This window comes from Hermetia illucens, chromosome 6, assembly GCF_905115235.1.
Source record: "Hermetia illucens chromosome 6, iHerIll2.2.curated.20191125, whole genome shotgun sequence".
NCBI lineage: Eukaryota > Metazoa > Arthropoda > Insecta > Diptera > Stratiomyidae > Hermetia > Hermetia illucens.
Window position 1 is genome coordinate 65,040,367 of NC_051854.1, and position 21,582 is coordinate 65,061,948.

General features: G+C 38.9%; 1 protein-coding gene across 2 annotated transcripts in view; it reads right to left on the bottom strand.

The window, feature by feature from the left end:
• Window positions 1-21,582, bottom strand: part of LOC119660612 (zinc finger protein 704) — a 473,444-nt gene that overhangs the window by 177,760 nt on the left and 274,102 nt on the right. For both annotated transcript variants that reach the window (XM_038069306.1, XM_038069305.1), the window contains exon 3: window positions 5,664-5,797. In XM_038069306.1, coding sequence (XP_037925234.1) covers window positions 5,664-5,797 — 134 coding nt within the window. The remainder of the gene's footprint in view (window positions 1-5,663; window positions 5,798-21,582) is intronic.

Consider the following 21,582-nt stretch of genomic DNA (forward strand, 5'->3'; position numbering starts at 1 on the left):
AAGTCGACGTCGTCTTATTTCAAGGGTAGTTAGTTCCGTGCTACTGTACGCAGCTCCAGTTTGGGCAACCGTTCTGGAAAACAAATCAAATTGCGGAAAACTAGAAATGGCGTATCGACTAAATGTACTGCGGGTATGCAGTGCTTATCGAACAACATCAGGAGAAGCAGCATATGTACTGGCAGGGACAATCCCCATAGACATCTTGAAGGATGAAGGTCGGCATCTATAATTGGGCTGAAAATGATTCAGCAACAGCTAAGGCATGAAGAACTGCGAAGAAAGCAAGAAAGGGAAGAAGAACAATAATGAGCCGCAGTTAACAACTGATCCCCGCGATGCAATGCTTGTAGCACCCCGTGGGGAGAGTGGAAGAAGAAGGAGGTGGTTTTAGTGAGTAAGAGTCTCACGTAACTGCATGGCAGGAGCCAGCAGTAGGTTTTGAAACTTTCCACCTTCCAACGATGAAAAAAAAAGACGGACAGATAGACAGACATTGAACCGATTTTAATAAGGTTTTGTTTTGCAAACAAAAGCTTAAAAAGGAAAACTATTGAATTTAACGCATTCTAAAGCACGCGGTGGACATTTAGTTGATCTCCATAAAATGTTGCCATTCATGGTTTTTTTGAGTCACTTAACATTGTATACTTGCCTCCTTCCTAATTAACACTACAAATTTCTACCCAAAACTTGAACAGCAAAAAAATGATTTGGATAGCTGCGTACCTATTTTTATAAAATCTTTTGAAATTTATGATTACCATCCAAAAACGTTTGGCAGCACCTTACTGAGAGATAGAAGTATCTTCGAGTATCTAGAATTCGGTGCTCCGTTCCCAGTAGATTGTTTTAACGATTTCGTCATTTCAGGACTTAAGTGCAGGATCAAAATTTCTTTTATAGTGACAAATTGGAGTCACTTTCGTTAAGCTGTCTCAACTATTATTCATTCCAATGGATTTTAGCCTAAAGTATGTGGTACCCAATGTGAAATTTACTTACTTGTTTGCCCAATTCTTCAAATGGTATGTCAGGAATTTGATGAACAGAGAGTGAACCGTCGAAATGAGGTGGTGAGAAAATCAGTTTGAACTCATTGTCAAGAGTTTAGTGAAAAGGTGTATCAGTTGTGGAATGTAGTACGGTACGCAATAAGTACTAAAGGAATAGCTCCCCTGGTATTTCTAGACGCAAGCGCTTTTGACAAGATCACATTTGAAATACATAATGTCCTGTTCTCAAGGGAATCAGGAACATTCTAATCTTCCGGAATGGCAAAGACGTTGGAAAATACTCGGCCTAAACTAGCGACTGATGTTGACTGAGTTGGTATAACGACACGTCCATCAAAGGGGCGACAAGGTAAGGAAAAGTACGTAGTAAGCACATTAGTTAATTTCAGGAGGAGATATACGCTATAGAGAGGTGTGTTTACTTGAACCTCCGAAGGAACTGTAGGAAGCAGAAGACTACTGGTCTTTGCGGCAGCCATGGAGTTATCAAAGCCTTCAAGTCCAACCATTCTCGCTGCTCTGAGTTCGAATCCCAGTTGTCATGAGTGCCTGTATTCGTCTTGTGTTTTTCTCGCTGTTGTGTGCTTATCCCTTGCACTGCGTTAAGTGTGATGATAGTGAAACTGAAACACAATCTGAACAGGAAACAGTAAAAAAATCCATAGAATGACCGGAACACCTCCTCCAGAAAAGAGGAGGACCAGTTGAGGGAATTTTACTGAGCGAGTTTACTCGGAATGGAAAAATTCAGAGTGATTATGAGGATATGTATGTTTAAATGAACCAAAGGGCTCGCAAGATTATTTGAACCTAATCAGGAAGAAGTTTAAAGTCATAATCTACAGGTCCCGTCAAACTAAACTGTCACCTAGATCAACTGGGGTCATCCTAGGAATTTATCTGTAGATTATGTGAACAGAATAGTAAAATATCTATACATATTCTGCGTAAATGTTCGGTATCTGCAAAATGCAAAAAAGTACACTTGATAGGCGAATGGCTGAAAACACATATTTATTGATATATACAGGTTGGCGGAATATCGCTAGGTTCATTGAAAATAAGAGTCCTGCCTGCGATAATATAAACAAAGCAGGAAAGTTCGAAAGGAATTCTGAACATAATTTCATTGTCAGAACTTATATTGTGACGTGACATAAGAATGGATATTTCGAACACTTTAAGCTGACTGTGGTTTGAAAGAAGACTTCTAAACAATTGTTATTGACGAACAAAATTTGTAGGGTTCTACCTTGGAGTGGTTCAACAAACTTTTATTTCATTGGTCAAGGAGAAAGCAGGGACCATCAAGTTTGTACGAAAATAATGATTGGAGAATCGGAGTCAGAAAAAAATCAGGTGCTGCCTTCATTGTGCTCTGAAAGTAGTGCTTACCGAAAGTAGTAGCAATAGTCACAGCAATGATGGTGGTAGTTGTAAATATGAAATAAGTGCCAACTATAATGAGCAAAAGTGGATAAGGAGCCGAGAATACCCCCCCCGACGATGACTTAGGAAATTTTCTCTATGAGAATTTTCAAAGTCCTGGAAAGGCTGGACGAAACGAGTTTTGAAAGCGAGGAGATTACCGTGAGAATCGTCGTTCCCCAGGAAAGAAAATAAATACGTATGTGCCCTCTGCATCATTCTCAATTTGAATTTGTCGGGTTGGATCATTACAGTTTTAAAGCTTCACTATCTGTCATCAGTCAATGAAGGCTAATAAACGCTTCAAGCAAATAATTTTTTAGGGCTATTTTTTTTGTTATTAATATTAATTCTTCGACTCTTTCGACTCTTTATCGAGAATGCGGTGTCCGCTCCAGGCTTGCCTTTATACGGAACTAAAAATATACGAGGTTTTGCTAAAACTACCAAGTTCTATGACGCCTACGCGGCTACTATCAGCGACAGGAATGGTCTCAACAAATCGTAAACTGCGGCATGATAGTTTCATGTGTTTGTGCATTCATCACAACTTTGATAAAATGGCGTTTCTAAACTGGCAACTTTTACGGTCGACGTCAAGGAACGCGCCTTAAACACAAAATTTGTCAGAGTGTCGTTTGCTCTGTCGTTCCAAGGACTGGGCAGTTACTCGAGACAAATTTTGCCTTCTGGCGGCTATGGAAATGAAGACGTTGCACTAGATCAGTAGCATAACTTGCTGTGATTATGCCCGAAGAAGGGACGAACCTGGTCTAGGCGAATGAAACAATTCCCGTGATCAGCATCCAACTCGTTTTAAATTTAACTAGTGCTGTTTCCTGTTGCAAGTGAAGTTGTTGGCCATCGATGAGCCATGAGAACTGAGGGCTTTTTTACCGCTGCGAATAAGTTCGACCGTAGTGGATTTGAGCTACGGCACCCCGGTAAACTTCAGAAAGTGCAATATAGTGTGCGCCATAACAAAAGCGAATTTGTTATTAACCGGATCAGGGAGGTCCAAGTTGCACGACAACGAGTACTGTTTTCGCTATCATATACCGGATTCAGAGAAAGCTTGCAGGTGGGCACAAAACCTTGATGCTCAGCTCATGCACGTTCAGGGTATACTTTTCATCCACAATGACGAACAGTTTAAGGGGGTCATTCCGTGTGAAGGCCGTTTTTTCGGCTTTTTTTAAAATTTTTTGTGAAGAACTGGATAAAGATACAAATACGAATTTTTCACCATAGATTTATTAGTGTCTTGAGCGTGCATAGTACTGTTTGCACTCCGATCGCAAAAAAAAGGTGTTTTTCTGCTGCCACGCTAGAGGGCGCTGTGATAATCTTAAAGGAAAAAAAGTAAACGGCATTTCAACGTACAGACTTAACTACAGTCCGCAAACTAGGATTATTAAAAAATATTAAAAGCTACATTTTTAGTGCCGTGTTAATTTTTTTTGTGAATTTTGGTGTTTTTTTGCGGCTTCTTCAATGAATATAAAAAACTACTGAATGAATCGCAATTATCCTAGTTTGTGGGCCGTAGAAATATGTTCTGAATGATTCCTGAGAATTTCGTTGAATAGATTTTGGGTTATGGTGGCAGCCGATTTCAACATGCAGTTTCGAGAAAAAACGCATTTAAAAAGTAGAATGCGATTTTTAGTCATAAAACGTTAACTGACCATTAATCTGCTATACCTAATTCATAAACCTTAGGTTTCTTCAAGAAACACATGTACAGCCTTGGCTTCAATTCTTGTCCTTCTAGCGAAGTCATTCGAACGTCATTCGGATCGATAAATACGCGCTTTATTACGGCGATCGACATATATCTATCATGTGACATCACGTGTTTAACACTATAATTTCCGAACGACTCCGAATATCAAAAAATCACTTTCCCCATATATTCTACACTATATCTGGATATAATTGATGCCAAAAAAAAATCGATTCCGCGAATCTGACACACGGGATGACCCCCTTAAGAGAACATTTCCCCACGGTATCCCGTATAACATTTGATGAAATTTCGCCTCTCGTGTATGAAATCCGCCGTCGAGAAACTGGATACTGTTGTACCAAGGCTTCGTCAACAACTGTCTCCGCGGTGTCATTGATCTATGGTCAAACAGAGATATGTTTCAGAAGCCGAACTTAGCCAAAATATTTGTATATTTATTTACTTTACACCGAAGCAACTTGGTCACGCTTTGAAAAAGTACAAAAATAAAAAAATTTCAGTTTAAGCTCACGTTTGTGAAAATAGCTTTCGGGTAGCCACCGATTATAAAAAAGTACCCTTTTTTGGCAAATGAAAAACAGCTGAATTGCACAGTAAAATTCTACATTTCAGTATTTTGCATCTACCACGGAACTAACCATGTTTTTAGTCTGAGGTTCTTCCTAATATCGACACTGACAGTGTAATTTCTGCACTGTTGGGTTCCTATTTTACCTTTGTGATGTTAAACGAATCTTTGTTGCCCACGAAGACGTGCCCCTGCTTCAGTTTCATGTAAAAGTACAACGCAAATATTTCCCCCCTGTTTAGTTAGCATAGTTTTTGCTTTTATCTGTTCCTTAGAGGAGCCTCCCTTAAGGAGTCTTTCTTATGTAAATTCGGATCCCTTTTACTACTTTTCTTCTTCCAAATAATGAAAATTGATGTACTGAGGAAAAGTCTAACCCAAGTGAGAAGAGAACATGGCTTAGATTGAATATCGCATATAATCCCTATAAAATGTCCCCTTTCTTAAAAAATCTAACGAGTCTGATCGGGGCACATATTGGGTTTTCAGATGTCCGCCCTCATCTTCAACCTGCAACCCTCGACCAGAGTGTAATTTTTCAATCAAACTTACTAACCCGGTACATTTCTCTTTCGCTTTACGATGACCGAGCTAATTGAACATCAGCCTTTGGGTCTCATTGTTCCGGTTTCGCATCCTGTTTGCTTTGGTCTCTGTGCTTATCTTGCTACTGTAGGCTTATCTCATGCGCAGTATTAATTGGAATGATAGGGAAACCAAAGTACAATTTTATTGAAAACCAAATTGGAAAAAACATCATATGAAAAAAAGAGACTGACGATCCTCAAAATAGTGAAAGTGACAATAGAAGAAATAAAGGAATGAACGACGCTTTTGTTGAAATTGCATAAATTGATAAACAAAAGTGCAAAAAACTGGCAAAGCATAATATAATTATTACCTGGATGTGGTGAATTTGGTGAACACGATAAACTCATAAGTACAAGGGCAGCATTACATTCATCCATTTCATCGCCACGAAATTGATAGGCCTCGCGTTCATCCTGTGAGCATGACGGTGGACGTTTTCGTGAACTGCAATAAGAAAAGAGAAGAAAAATCAAATTAGCAATAAATTAACGAAATCAAGGGTAAATCTACACACTTTGCTTCTTAAACTTTCAATAACATCTATTTATGAATTTCAACATCCCCAAAAAAGCATAAAGATGCGCATAAATTTCTTGGCTATTCTAGTCCGACACAAAAAACCTCCACAAGGTGAACATTTTATTTTCCATTTTCTATTCTCATCAGCTGTTTTAAATGTTTGTAAATATTATAAATATTCTCAAAAAACAAAAACAAACGAGACTAAACTGCAACTTTGAAGGTTATCTGAAGCTGAAGAATTCTACGCAAAAAACAACTACCAAATATGCTGAATTATCGTTTCTTTCGTACATAAATATAAACAATATACAATTATTTGTTTCTATTTTATATGCAAGTGTTGCGCCACTAGTTTCTGTTGTTGTTTTGAATGCACGCACTAAGTTGTTTTAGTATAAAACGATATGGATATGCGATATCAAAACTGGTCTTCTTTGCAAAAACAAAGGCATGACAACATATTGTCGCAAATTTAGTCAACTTCATAACAATATACTATGCAGATTTTTGTTGTTACTATGGTCAAAGATATGGCTCTGCCATGAAACAAGCAAGATTGGTGAATTAGTTGAAAATTTAAGGGTGGGTGAACAGACGGAGATGTTCAAAAATGACCATACTCATGTGAAGAATATTCTTGACCTTCCAGAAAGTAACATTTCCAGTAATCAAGTGCTATACGGTCTCAAATCTAAAAAATTTATTTTTACTCTGATGTATCTTTGCCTTTGCAATAATTTCCATTGTTAAATCCACAAGCATGAAAAAGGAGCGATGGCTAAGAAGTCAATAAGTTGCTGAGAGTTTCTTTTTCAGAAATAGCAAATCTCAAGCAGTTTAAGATGAAATTTAACATCCATTTATCTTAAATTGAATCTTATCTGAATTGCTCGTCTTCTGGCTCCCCCTTAACACCACACTTATTACTATTTTGCATAAGAGATGACGTTTTTAAGATGAACCTTGGCAACTTGTTAAGGTTACGGTTAGTTGAAAGAATACTCACTTCCTATATCTGATTATGTTTTTAAGATAGAGATAGCAGCACGCAAAGTATCTATTGAATATGTTGCGCGTTGTTGCTATTCTCATGAAGGTCACAGCAACGTGATTGAAACGTATATAAGTAGCCACAGCATGAAATTATATTTTGTTTTGAATGCTATTGCTGCTCACGGTTTAGATGGCCTTGCCTTGAAATAAAAGAATGACTGGAAACATTGAATGTATGCAAGGCGTTGTGGTAGGCCACGATGAGGTTTTTGCGAAAAAAGCTCAAATGTATATTTTCTCAATTTATGTGAAAATATGAGAGATGCGGGCAGATAATAGTGGAAATGATGTTTTTGCAATTCTTATTTTGATTCCAGAATTCCGAACTATTTCAGGGGGAGCTTCTCCTGATAGCAGATCTCGTAATATTGATTAAAGTTTTGAGACCAATAAGGGATTTGCTACATTTCGGGGTGGAATATCTGAATACAGCTAAGGCTGACATTCCATTTCAAATGAATAAGACTGCCCATGAAAATCGATTAAAGTTTGGTGAGGGAGCTGCATAATTTAGAATTACAGAGCCCATAATGGGTGTGACATACACTTCAACATTTTTCGATACACTAAGTAGCAACAATGAAGTCTCATCCGTCTGAAGATCTGTAACAAATGTTGCGTAAAACAGCGTTGAGGACCAATAATTCCGGGTACTGGTCGACCAAGTACAGAAAAGCTAAATTCTTCGAAACGTCGATAATATCCACAGTTGAGAAATTGCCACAGGGTTATATGGTGATCATAAAATTGTTTCCAATTATTTACTTTTGGCGCCCGTTTTTAAGGGCTGCAAAACCCGAATTACAGAACAGAATGAAAGAAAATCACACACTATAAGCTGCTATATCCTGGTTAAACTCTGGATTCTAATTTCAACTGCCAGCGAATTCGAGCGAAGCAATTAAGGGAACTTAGCAGGGGAATGTAAAATCACACACCTCTTTGGCGACTCAGTAAAAAATTAAAAAACTTGATCGTGAAGTTTCCATCCATCAACAGCACGGACCTAACCTTCCACCATTAAATTTGGATTTACCCTGGCACGTGATACCTCTTTCAAGCGGAATCTCACTGCTATCGCTCTTTAATACTTTGCAATGATATCTACAGCGGTGGGGTCACAGCCAGAACTCGGATTCGAACCCTAGGCACAATTTCAAACTTCACATAGGACACTCTGAAACCGTCTGCACTTCTTCTGCTTCTTTTTCGTCAGCCTTAGTCTCGTTCACATGCAGGGATCGGTCGTCGTGATCGGTTTCGCCATTTGGCTCTATCGAATGCCTGATTTGAGTGCAATCTCGAGGCTTTCAAATTCCCATCCAGCGTATCAAGTCACCGTTGTTTAGGTCTGCCGTTTGGTCGTTTACCATCGACTTCGATGTTCAGACCAATCTTGGTAAGTGAATTCTCGTTAGCACGAATAGCGTGACAATACCATCGAAAACGCCTCTCGTAATTTTTCCACGACCGGTGCAACTCCATAACGATCGTGGGTACCCTCATTTCGGATGTGATTAAAACGTGTCACGCCACTATCCAACGCATCATCTTCGTCTCCATTACCGCAAGACGTCGTTCATTGTCTTTTATAGTTGGCCAACACTCAGAACCATAGAGGGCAACAGGACGAATGACATGGCGGTAAATTTTAGATTTGACGCATTCGTTGATACGTCGATCACAAAGAACACAAGTTGTGGAACGCCACTTCATCCAGGTTTCGTTAATGCGTGAAGCAATTTCATAACACAGTTCTCCATTGGCTGATAGCGTTGATCCGAGGTATTTAAATCGCTCAGTTCTGCGCAAATCACTGCCGCTGACAGTGATTGTGCGTGTTTCATGGGGATCGGTCGTCGAAAATTCAGTTTTGTTTAAATTCAATCTGAGACCGTGTTGCATGAGGCGATCATTCCATTTCTGGACAAATTTGTCCAGAGCAATTGCTCGAGATCATTTTTGGTATCAGATGCTAGGAAAACATAATCTGCATAAAGTAGTGTGTAGGGCACTGGACGTTGGATATCCCGTGTGACGGTGTCCATAACAAAAACAAAGAGGAATGGTGAGAGGGCTTGATGAACACCAACAGAGACACGAAGCGGTTTTGGTACACCCGCGGTACTTCGAACTTTACTTTTCGGATCGTGATAGAGTAATTGAATCCAGTGCACGAGTTCTTTTGGCACTAAGTGTTGTCGTAAAGCATACCAGATGAGTTCGTGTGGCACACGCTTTTTCTAGATCCAGAAATGCAATATAAAGAGGGGCGATGCACTATGTATTATAAGTGGCAGTATGATAAGTTTCTACAGGAGCAGTACAATCCTCCCTGTCCTCTAATCAACGGTAGAGAAGCTTCTCTTAAAATAAGGGCTTTTTCAAAAACGGGAAGGCTGCAACCTTAGCCGGAAGATTAAATCAAAGTTTCTGCCATCAAAATTATCATCAGGAAAAGTTGATTTAAGTTAAAGTGAGAAGAAAAACACAATGTAAAGCTTGATATTTCGGATACAGGATGACCAGATAGTGGCTGTCAAATGAAGTTATCCACCAATCGAATAGAAAGTATGAGTTGAGAAGCTTTTGAGTAAGTAGCATATCGAATGATATTAATTAAATTCAGTACCAACTTGTTTACAGAATATCAATGCACCAAATTAGTTAGATTAGATTGAACGAAGATGCACTTCATTCAGGATGAGAAAGAGGAACGCTTTAAGGTCACCAAAATAAGGCAACAAAAGCAGGCGTAGGGACGAAAAATAAAATTAATACCAAATTTAAAATGGAGCCTTAGGAATTGGAAAAGGAACGGAATATGCGAACATCAACAGCTAATCCAATCGGGATCAATTTAAGAGGAAGCAGACGAGTCTTTTTACAATTGATGAAGCAAGTGAGTGTCGGCAATAGTGTTGTGATTTACCGAGTTAAAAATAGCTAAAGAATGCTCCAAAAAGAATTTATGCCTTAACGTTAAACGGTCAAGAGACACTTCTTCTTCAAAAACTGCAAGAGAACATCATGGCTGCGCTATCAGACTATTTTACATGATCATTTCAAATTTACTTTATAATTTCCCCCATTTAACCTCAAAACCCTAATAATTAAATAATTGTTGCAATGAAACCAAAAATGGTTATTGATTCTTTGATATTTTAGCATCACAATGTTATGCAAATTTCCATGTTAGCGCACAGTTAAGTGCATTTTGCCTAAGCGGACCGGCGCATTGAACCTAGAAATATTTATTTGCATATACATAGTTACCAAATTTCAGGAAGAGTGAAGTTCATTAGACTTTTTGTTTGCACGAATAGCAGTCTGAACTTTTGTGGTCTCAGTTCCATTGTATAGTTGATTAATCAACTAAACGAGGGAAAATTGGTTCTTTATTTCGGCAGCTTGGTCGGCCAAGTGAGTAATCGTTATGTAGAGACAGTTTTGGCATTTGAGAAAAAAGTTGACGCGAGAGCGAAGACCAACCTGAGATTGCAAACAGGTTAAATACGATGCAGCAAAAAGTGAAAATACTGTGACATTCGGGAGATTTCTCTTATGAGGGTTGCGAAATACGCTTTCTAGTCAATCACTTGCATGACGAAATACTCTCTGATATCAGTTGTATTAAAAATTCATGCATATTCTTAATGGACTGTTTCGTGGGTCACATTGCATGCCTGATGACGTACGTAAATTGAAGTGAGGAGAGGATATCTCTATTGCGCAAGCTGGAAAGCAAATGACTCTGACAAAGAACATCAGCTGGGAAGAGGTGCTGACTGGAGTGGAAAATCGAGTGGATATATTTGATGACTTGTACAAAAATAACTTGTTATCTAGTGATAAACTAGAATTTCAGTTGACGAACCAGTAGATACTTTTTACTTTTAGTCGCATTTGTTTGGCTTCGATCTGCCTTCGCCAAGTAAGACGTCGATCGAGGTGAAAGCCAAGATATTTGATATTGTCAGTGTATGGAATGTTGATTCCATTTAACGGAGTAGGCGAGCACGTCTTCCGATTTAGAGAAAACGTAACGTGACAGCTTTTGCTTTCGTTTGCAAAAATTCCCCATGTCATTAGCCACACACAGTTCAAGTTTCTTCAAATAAAATTCCAGGGATTTGGAGGCATTATCATGGATTTTATGAGAGTTAAGGATCGCCGTATCGTTCGCGAACCTAGATATAATCAGATTATCATCAACTAGCAGATCGGAAACATATATCGAATACAATAATGGCCCTTTCCTGGGGGACACCTACTTTGATAGGATGATCTTTGGATGTTTTTATAACTTAATCGGAACGACCGATCTTTTATATAGGACTTCAAGATATCATACATATTTGTTGGTAGAATTTTTCTGCTCTTGTACAATAGCCCTTTGTGCTACACTCTTGCAAAAGTGTGGGCAACAGCGAGAAAGGTGGCGAGACAGCATTTTTTTTGGCTGATAGTTTCTTATTGCCGAAACGATACGATGAACCTGTTCTGTTGTGCCATGCTTTAACGGAAGCCGAATTGATGGTCGGGGATTACATTTCGACTTGTAAGGAAAGACACAATTGTTGATGACAACAATTTTTCAAATACTTTTGATAAAGTAAGAAGCATGCTTATCGGACGGTATGATTATACTCGCATCGGCTCTTTTCTCGACTTCGCGACCGTAATTATAACAAAAGTTCTCCACATGTTCGATAAGCAAACGATACGTTTAAGATTTCAATCAAATGCTTCATCGCATGGAGAGGAGTTTTTTTGACCATTGTGCCTGTAATTTTGTCGTAGCCACATGCTTCTTTAGGACCAAGTTCTCTGATGATGCGGGCTGTATTTTGAACTCTGAAGCGGAGGTTCTTTTTGGCAGATGAGGGTGAGCATCGTGAAAGTCGAATTTTGTTTTTTCACTGGGTTGGGCGTGTAAAAACATCTTCTAAATGAGTCGCCAGTGCAGCACCTTTTTCAGCATCAGTTCACCAGTGACCATTTTCTTCATCCAAAGGAGGTGGACGTTGTTTCGGTCTTTTCAGATTTCTATAAGTTTTCCAAAGAGAATAGTCGGATCCGCTGTCGAAGTTAAACCTCTAAGGCAATTTTGCATAGTCTGCTGATTTTTATCGTGCGAGGCAAAACGCTTTCGAGTTTTGTTGCCTCTGAAAGTTCGGCTCTTAGTGATGTGTTTGCCATGGACGTTTCAAATTTCGTTTATTTTGTGGATCATCTCTACAATATGCGCTGAGGGCTTGTAACGATCGATTGGCTACTCTTTGGTTTGGTTGTGTGGAGTCTAAAACGGAATACAATTTCTGGCACAGCTGCCATAAAATTATCAACTAGTTTTGTGTTTTGTAAATCGCAAACAGAAATGCATTAAGGAGTGCAAAATGAAAAGAATTGGAGTTAGTCGTTATGTCACCAATGCGTGTTTGAAGAATGATTTGCTTCTTTTTGGGGGAGCAGGTTCAGTGTTATCCTTTTTCGACTAGGCGCACATTCACCAACCCATTCACCAGTCATTTAAAATTGACTTTAACAAAAAAAATACTCCAATAACAAAACTACGCGATTTGTCGTAGACATATTCGGAATGTACTACCTCATCTTACTAACAACAAAAGTACAAAAGCCAAACTGTAACATTTTTTTTCTCTTTTCTTTTTCTATAGTAGTTATTTTGCAATTTCAACATGGCAATGCTATGTATATTTCCATTCGAGTGCGCCATTAGATGTATTTTGCCTAAGCGAATACGGTACAGATAATCTAGTAATATTTATTTGCATACAGCTGTCAAACTTTTGGTTGCATTGCTGCTCGCATGCAGAAAAAACAGCCTACTGGGAAAACAAATGATGTCACTGCATCCCTAAGAGCTCTTAAATAATCTTAGCTTAGTATAGTAATTAATAATCTTCATTTTATACAAATTTCATTAGTCTGTTGGGACCTTTTATGTTCCTTTGACCGTTTCAGTATGGATTATTAGTAGATGTTATCCCTATTTATTAATTAGTTATATATTCTGAGTGTTTTGGAATGAAAATGGAAAAATCCTAGCTCTTTGTAAAGCTCCACTTTGTAGGGGCATCTCCCCTAGTGTGGCCGATAGATACTAAGGATGTGATAGGTCTCCTAACGGCTGCGGACTGCAGAGGTTAAGGTATTGGAAGTAATTTATCATGGATTTCCCTCCCTCGATCGCAGATCAGGACTCCCAAAACATGGATTTCACACGCATGATGGAGGGATTATTTTTTTCTTTTTTATTGCAGTATTCACGTTGTATTATTTTCTTCAGAACTTATCACGATTTTCCTCAGATTTTGTTATTTTTTCCAGATTTTAGTGTAATCCCAATGCACGTGAAGTTTTGTTCATGAGATGTAAGGGGCAGAAATCTTCAAAAGATTGAAGGGAAAACTGTCGTCGTGGTTGATCCTAGCCAATTCAGATGGTTATTTCGGCCATCCCTTATATTTATGTTCATTACACATTCCTCTCATTTTCTTTTCGTCTAACTTAAGTGAGTTGAGATGTTTATAAAATCGAAAGGACGCCAGGAAGGATCAAAAGACTCATTCTTTTCAAGTCCCTAATGTGGTAATTGTAACTTAAGCTGAAAATTCGATTTGAACTTCGGGATTGCCCACTAAATTTTTTGGACCAGAAGAAACAATAAAAAAGTTCGGAACTCGAGATGCACATTTAATTATATATATATGTAAATCACCTGAGCTTGGGTGTTTGCAGGAGAAGTTCCGTCATCTCGAATGTTATCACATATGTACGAGTATATGGGGAGCCTCAAGAAAATTCATATCAAGTACAACCCTCCACATAAATGACGTAATATCCTTTCAAAAGACGTAATATCCTTTCAATAACTCAAACCTCCCTTAAACATTCTATTTTAAACCCATTTTAAACGAATTGATACAACGAGACGATGTGGAAACTTCCGAAGGCATCATAGTATGGTGGCAGTTGTGAAGCGTATCATCAAAACATCATCCAACCGGCAAACCATCATTTAACGAACAAACAACAAATAAATAATGATAGGCCACAATAACAAATAACTCATCATGAAACTGAAGCATGCCAACTGGTAGGCAGCAACTTGGGGCGTTTGCGCGCATTATTCCAATTGAACCGCTCCCTAAAGTTGAATGGATGAGGCACCAACGATAGCGATCTTGCTATAAGCACAAATCCAAATTAGATCGTAATATCATTTTCTATTATTTGAGGTTCTAGAATGGATTCTAAATTGAATGCAAAATGATGGAGAAGTTAATTATTGGCTTTGATATTGGTATTATACTGTGAGAAGCAGTGGGAACCTACTTAAACCGCTTTAGGCTTGCTGGCAGCCGAAGGCCATCGCATTTGGAATATGCAGTGCAGATGTTGAGAGCTCCTCCTGCACCTGCAACCATCAACATTCTCTTAATTAAATAAGAGCCATGGTGATCACCAAATTGAGCCTATCCATTCGATACGGAGCAGCAGAACCTGCTTCCTATACTGGGAGAAGATACCTTTGGAAAAAGTTATGCACACCAGATCCAATCTCAGCTAAACTCCTCAAATCCTTGGACCTTCGATTAGAAACCCATTCACCTGAACCCCCCCGAAATTACAAACAGTCCCAAGTGCATTCAGTAAATCCGATTTCCATTTTCATCACAATCTCTGCGTATATCTGAATGCAGTTCACCTAGCAACCACCGCAAATTAGATACAAAGTGCTACATAGTCGGCCTTTTGCAATGCACCAGGCCAAAAGTGATGCCGGTCGCGGCCTAGTTGCGAAGTGATCCCGTGCCAAACATCTGTTGGCTCCATCTGAGTTGTGACATTGGCGCAACTATTCTCCGCTAAACATTAGACCGGAAGCCAAGAATTATGTCAGAGTGGAATTCCTTCGTTTGCCGCGTCAACGCAATCTTTACAAGTTGCTAATGTGCGATGACGCAACTCCCTGAGATTGGGGTGGGTGGATGAGATGGAATACTGAGCGATACTTTGAGACCGGCTAAGACGCTAACTGACTGATCGATCCACTGATCGGTAGGTGATCTGAAACGAAAGTAATTAAGAGTTCTAGGCTAGGCCAAGTTAGGCTAGGCTACGCAATCGCAGGCATACCTTGCCATCAATTGTGTGGAATCATATACTTGGCGAAACTGTGTCAGCTAATTGTGCATCTTCCTCTGATCCACAGTCGAGTGCACACTTGACGGAGCGTTTTCTCTTTCTATGTGCCATTTTGTGATGCGCCAAAATGGCTATCGAGTTGATGTAACGTAAAATTAACGTAACGTAACACACTAACCTAGTTTCCATGCGACTTTTGCTTTTGCTGTTGCTATCGCTGTTGCCGTTGAGCCGCAACATTTTCGCTGTTGCTTTGGCTTTGAGGCCTCGCGCCTTATACTATGGCAGCAGTAGTGGCGATCATGCTATTGTTTTCTAGGTCGCTCAAGATCGCTCAAATGTGAGGGGGCCTTGCAGGCTAGCAATGCTGCTAGTCTCGTTGTTGTAAAGAAGCTCCGACACACCGCTTTTTTCGCTGTTAGTTACATAGTTTGTTTGGATTATGAATTTTACTTTTTCTGAATTGCAAAATCAGCCACAACAAGAGATACTCGAAAGGTGAGGTGATTGTGGTTTCGCGGGTTGTTTGCAATGCCGGAATTCGCATTTGCACATTCACGTTGCCCGCATGCTGTGGTGGAGAAATCATAAAATAGTTGGTAATCATAACAATACTTTGGTATTGAAGTGATCATGGTGGCGATTATGCTGATGGAGAAGTTGACTGCAATAGGAGAATGTTTCGTAATCAGCAATACACGCGCTGGTTAAACGCTGCCATTTGAATAAAGAGGATTAGTTCAAATCGCGGCTGGGCTGCTGTATAACTTCTTAGTAAAAGACTTGATGATAGCCTGCAGATCGACACTGGATACTAGCTAATGAATATACAACAAAAACTGAAGGAAATGAGCCCCAGCCACTTGCGCATGGTCAACTCTCCATGGGCCCAAACAATTCCCAATTATCATTCAAACCAGTTGGCAATACCACTCGGAAATCTTCTCACCTAGACGTTTAATATTCACTCCAACTTTCGCTTTTCCCACTTGCTAATGAAAAGCACCATCAAAATTTAAAATGTGCAGAAATTCCGTAGGCACACATATTTGATGCTGAGGAGAAAATGTTGAAAAGTGAGAAAGCCTTCCCAAACCGAATTTAGTTCCATTATTATATGGCAGACGAGCATTGTTAGCAATACACAAACACATAGACGAAACATACAATTGGGGTCAATTGGAAACCCGATTCGCTGGTTTTTTTTTCCAACATTTTTCAGGAAGGTTTCGTAAGTTTTTGTGTGTTAAGTAGTTAATCCGGATAATTGAGCTAAAATCTAAATTGTGCAACCATACAATACCCGTCTGGAAGTTGTATTGACGTGAAAGTTTGACAAGTTTTGGCAGTAAAGTTAGCGCCAGTGGAAAGCGTACGCTGTGCCACACTGACAAATTGAAACAATACGTTGAAAAAATTCAATTTTTTGTATTAATTCTTCAACAACGATCACTTTCTGCGATTTAAATTCAGTCAGATACGCCACGGAGCCACCCATTGTATAATATAATAGAAGAATTCAAGAGGGTAATACAATAAATATGTCTACTTGAGCAAATAGTTGAAGGAGACTTCCTAGTGTATGCAAATGTTTGAGCTCCAGCTAAGAAGGGATTGGGGAATATTTCAAACAGCCTTTGAAATCTAACGCCCGATACTAACAGCGGGTAGCCTTAAAACCTCCATATAGGGAGTGCGACTACATCCAATATCGAAAATTTGGCTACTAATGTAAAAAGACGTAAGTCTCCCAAAGGTGCAGTCGGAATTAGGTCCTCTGCTCATAGTATCTTTGTTTCACTAAAACGGGCATGGTAATTTTTCCAACCCCTCTCTCCTTTACTATGGTTTGGTTTCAATGGAAATGTTCAAAAAATGTACAACAAATCCATGCCTCTTATTCAGCCTGCTCCACCTGGAAAACACATATATCTGTTCGTCATACATTTACCAAAAATTTCCATTTCCTCCCCTTTATAATTAAATCATCAAGTACTAAAATTAACACTTGAAATATCTTAAATTCATTAATCCACAGTTTTCTCTACTAAATATCACAATGCGCTTGTTGTTGTTATGCTATTGTTGTCACAATGGACAACGTAATGTAACATTGAAGGCAGTGGTTGGCTAAGATAGTAGTTATAGCACAGGGAACTCTACTATGTGCTAATAAAATTGCGTATAACTCAGCTGTGTATGAGTGATTAGAAAAACAGATCTTTCAAGCGGGTTATCCCGTGTAAAGGTGTTTTTTTTTGCTTTTTTTTAGAAATTTTTTGTAGCGAAGTGGATAAAGGTACAAGTACGAATTTTTTACTACATATTTACTAATGTCTTGAGCATGCATATTGATTTTTCTAGCATAATAACATAGTTCGTTACTGAAATACAGAGCAACTTATACACCTATCTCCAAAAAAAATGTGTTTTTCTGGTGCCACGCTAGAGGGCGCTGTGATTATCTTAAAGAGAAAATCTAAATGGCATTGTAAAGTCCAGGCTTAACCTCTGTCTGTAAACTAGGATTATTCAAAAATATTGAAAGCTAAATTTTTGGTGCCTTGTTAAACTTTTTTTGTGAATTTTGGTGTTTTTTCAAGGCTTCTTTAATGAATAAAAAAACTACCGAATCAATCGCAATTATCCTATTTTGCGGACCATAGAAATATGTTTTGAATAAGTCCTGAAAATTTCAAAGAATTTTGTTGGATAGATTTTGGGCTATGGTGGCAGCTGGTTTTCAACATGCAGTTTCGAGAAAAACGCATTTAAAAGGTAGGATGCGATTTTCAACCATAAAATCTTAACTGACCATTAATCTGCTATACCTAGTCCATACGCCTTAGGTTTCTTGAAGAAACAAATGCCTTGGTTTCATTTCTAATGATTTTAACGAAGTCATTCGAACATCATTTGGAGCGATAAATACGCGCTTTATTACCGCCATCGACATAAACCTGACATGTGACGTTTTACCTATTTAACACTGTAATTTCCGAACGACTCCGTATATCAAAAAATCACATATTCTACATCACTCGCAGCATAATTCCACGAATTCGGTGATGGAAGGACTGCACTTGTGAAGTACGGACCTTTATTGCTCAAATCGTGGGGTAACTCCGCTTCTGTTCATAAATATCAAAACCAATCCGAACCACCTGATCCATCGCTAGACATTCGAAAAATAACAACAAGAAGTAAATTTTGGGCAAGGTTTTGGTACACCGCGTTGTATTGTTGGAAATGTGCTTTAACCCCGCCTACAACTTTCTGAGAAGATTGCACTCTTTCTCTGCTATTCTGCACCTTGTAGCCCTAGGGCGCCCCATTCGTCCCCCATTTTGAAATACTGGTTTTTATTGGAAGACACAACCCTGATTGACGTCTATCCTGAATGCGTTTCCTATCCACTGCCATTTTCGCCTATCGGTCAATGCGTCCACGGGCATTTGCCCTGTGCGCCGGCAACAACCTGAGTTGATGGATGCTTTGAGCAGACTTTGGGCGATACAGCGAAATCCAGTTAGGCTCCATGACTCGATGAGAGCACAAACATATTTCAAAGGCGTTGTCGAGGCGTTTGAGGGAAGATGATGTTGTCCATTGAAGCTTTTCACCTCTTGCAGCCAAGGCAACGCAAACGACGTCACCAATACTGGAACAAAAGGTATTGATGATAAAGTGTTATCCTGGCTGACTGCGCTTTCAATTTATCTTGATTCAGCACGTGATGCAGTATACGGAAATCGTGGTTATTTACGGCAGCTTTCTGTTGAATACAAAAACTCATTAAAATCGGTTCACTGTCTGTCTGTCTGTCTATCACACGCACTTTTCTCGGAAACTACTATATCGATTTAAACGAAATTTGGTGGAAAAGTGGGAAGTTCAGGTTTTAATAGAAAGTATGCTGGAGCATTTGGTGGAAATCCTACTCCTCGCTAACAACGCTAACGCTTCTGTGCCAAATTACTACTCCTTATGAAAAAGAATGTCAGTACAACATAGAATTGAATGTCGAATATATTCAATGCAAATACATTACGAATTATATCTAACTTGAACCATGGTGTAGCCAAATATTCTCATATGAAAGATAAACGAAACCTTTTATACCTAAAGCACCCAGCAGTTTCCGGCTTCCAACTTGTTTTTTTTTTTCGTATTTACCAAAACTTTTCATTGATGTTCGTTTCGAAATTTTGTTATGAAGTGAAGTTAATGCTATCAGAACCCTTTCCTCCCTTTCCTACGAACACTGAAATCGCATGGGATGTGAAATGCGACCTCCAAAGGCCATGTATCGATTTCAGTTGAGGAGTAACGAACAAGAATGTAGTCCGTCGTGCTTCTTTCTGATCTCGATGGTAGTGCTCGAGTCATGAGATGTCCTCCTTTCAGTTTTGTAATCTAACTGGTGATATCGTTACCTCGGTTTCGACTATGCTTTCAACGTTGTCCTTGGTATAAATCTAGATACGCGCACATGAGACAAGAGATATTTGGTAAAATTACATGAGGTACCGAGGTGTCTAGGACGTACCAATACTCCAGAAATACCCAAGACGCTGGCATACAAACGCATCTCAATGGACATGCCGGTGGAATTGCACTTAAAGGCAGGCGGTTCTGAATGATTAATAGTCGCCAGTATTACTGAAGAAACAGTACTCTACTGCTTTGGTCATCACCCAAGCACCAATGATCAATAGAATACCTTTAATGTTTCTTGTGTTTAAGGACCTTTCATTCTATAATATTACATGTAGGGTTTAAAATGGCTGCCCAAAATAGAACAGTTCTAATCAAAACGTTGGAAAATGTTGTCCTCATATGTCTAGAGAATTGCATTTGACATCAAGTCTCTGAGGGAATTCAGGAAAATGGATCCAGTTACCTATTTTGACTAAAGCATGTGAGTTGGATAAAGTTTTACGAAGCATGCTTGTTGTATTTCCTAGTAGTGCATTCACGATGTCAGTTTACCGACTCTGTAGCTTTTTCGTTACTTTGCCTGGAGTTCCTTTGCACTGCCACTGATCAAACTTTGTGTGTGTCCTTTTCACTCCTTTGTGGAATACAGTTTCATCATCTCACGCAATGCTGTGCAAGTGGGAAGCCTGCAGCAACTGCAGAGCCACAAAGACCAACCCAAACATCCATGACGCACTGGGATTCGACCTGGAGTAAGAGAGGTTGAGAGGCTTACGGTCAAGTATCTCAGCCATCACACCGTCTAATTGGCTAGGCCTTTGAGAAGATACTAAATTCAATCAGCATGATTCCGACGGTCATTTATTGGTATGGGATAGTTAGACTAATATTGTCGACCATTTTGGGCCCGGGAAGATACAATCTGAAGGGTATACGCCGGACAAAACCTTCAGTTAGGACATTTTTCACTCAAATTTTGATAAAAACATATATAATACTTTTTTGAAAGGAATCTATTCATCGGGAGTGGGGAGACAAGCTTTTTCCACTCGACCTCGCTAGCTAACTAGTGAAGCCCTAAACCTAGAAAGCTTAGGACTTTACCCTGATACTGACACAAGTGGTTTTTAATGGATTTGTTCGTTTCTCAAAATTGTACCTAATATCGTTGAGATTTCACGGTCTTTTCTCCTTTATTCCTTTGTAGAACAACAGGATGTAGGGAGCTATACTATATTATCTATTTATATAGCTGTAAGTCCACTCGACTTCTAGGTCTCACTTTTGCCACAGTTATTTGCTTTGAATATTGAATCGCTCTCAATTTACAAAAGTCGCATTTTTAATACTTTTATTTTTTATATTTCCCTCTCTGTAAATATTATATATAGTTTCAGGCATATTTTTGATGAGTTGGTTTTATGTGTACTAATTTTGAAGTTATTAAATGCGAATTCGTTGAAGCCGAGAATTTCTGCAAATATTGAAAATTCGTGCCTGCTTACTTAGCGTATTTATCTTCATATTTTTGGATGTTTTTTTTCGAATATTGGATCCTCAGTAACTATAAGAGCGTACTTTTCCCATCACTTGTAGATGAGCTCCAGTTTTGGTGCGAAAAACCATATAAGTTATTATAATTCAAGTACACTTTCTGTTCATTTCCAGTGGCCATTATCATTGGAATTTGTTTAATGAATTGTTCTTTGGTAAATATAGCCAAGGAGAACTCTTACAAAACTAAATTCGCTACATTTTAAGTAATTTTCGTTCAGATGAACCACTGTTATTAATGAATTCGTGATAGCTTTCCGCTAAAGTTCAGTAACCTTTCCTCTTCCTCCTAGCTCTCAAAAGGACTGTTCCAAAAGAGGCTTCTTAAATTTAATAAAGATGAAAGTGAAAGCGGAAACCCGTAGACTATTCCTCATGACGATAGCGTTGAGGGAGTAGCAAGTGGCGATACGTCGCGTATATCAGATTTTAGAAGATTTCATCTCAAAATACGTGGTCAAGCCGTTTCACTTAACTTTTGTGGC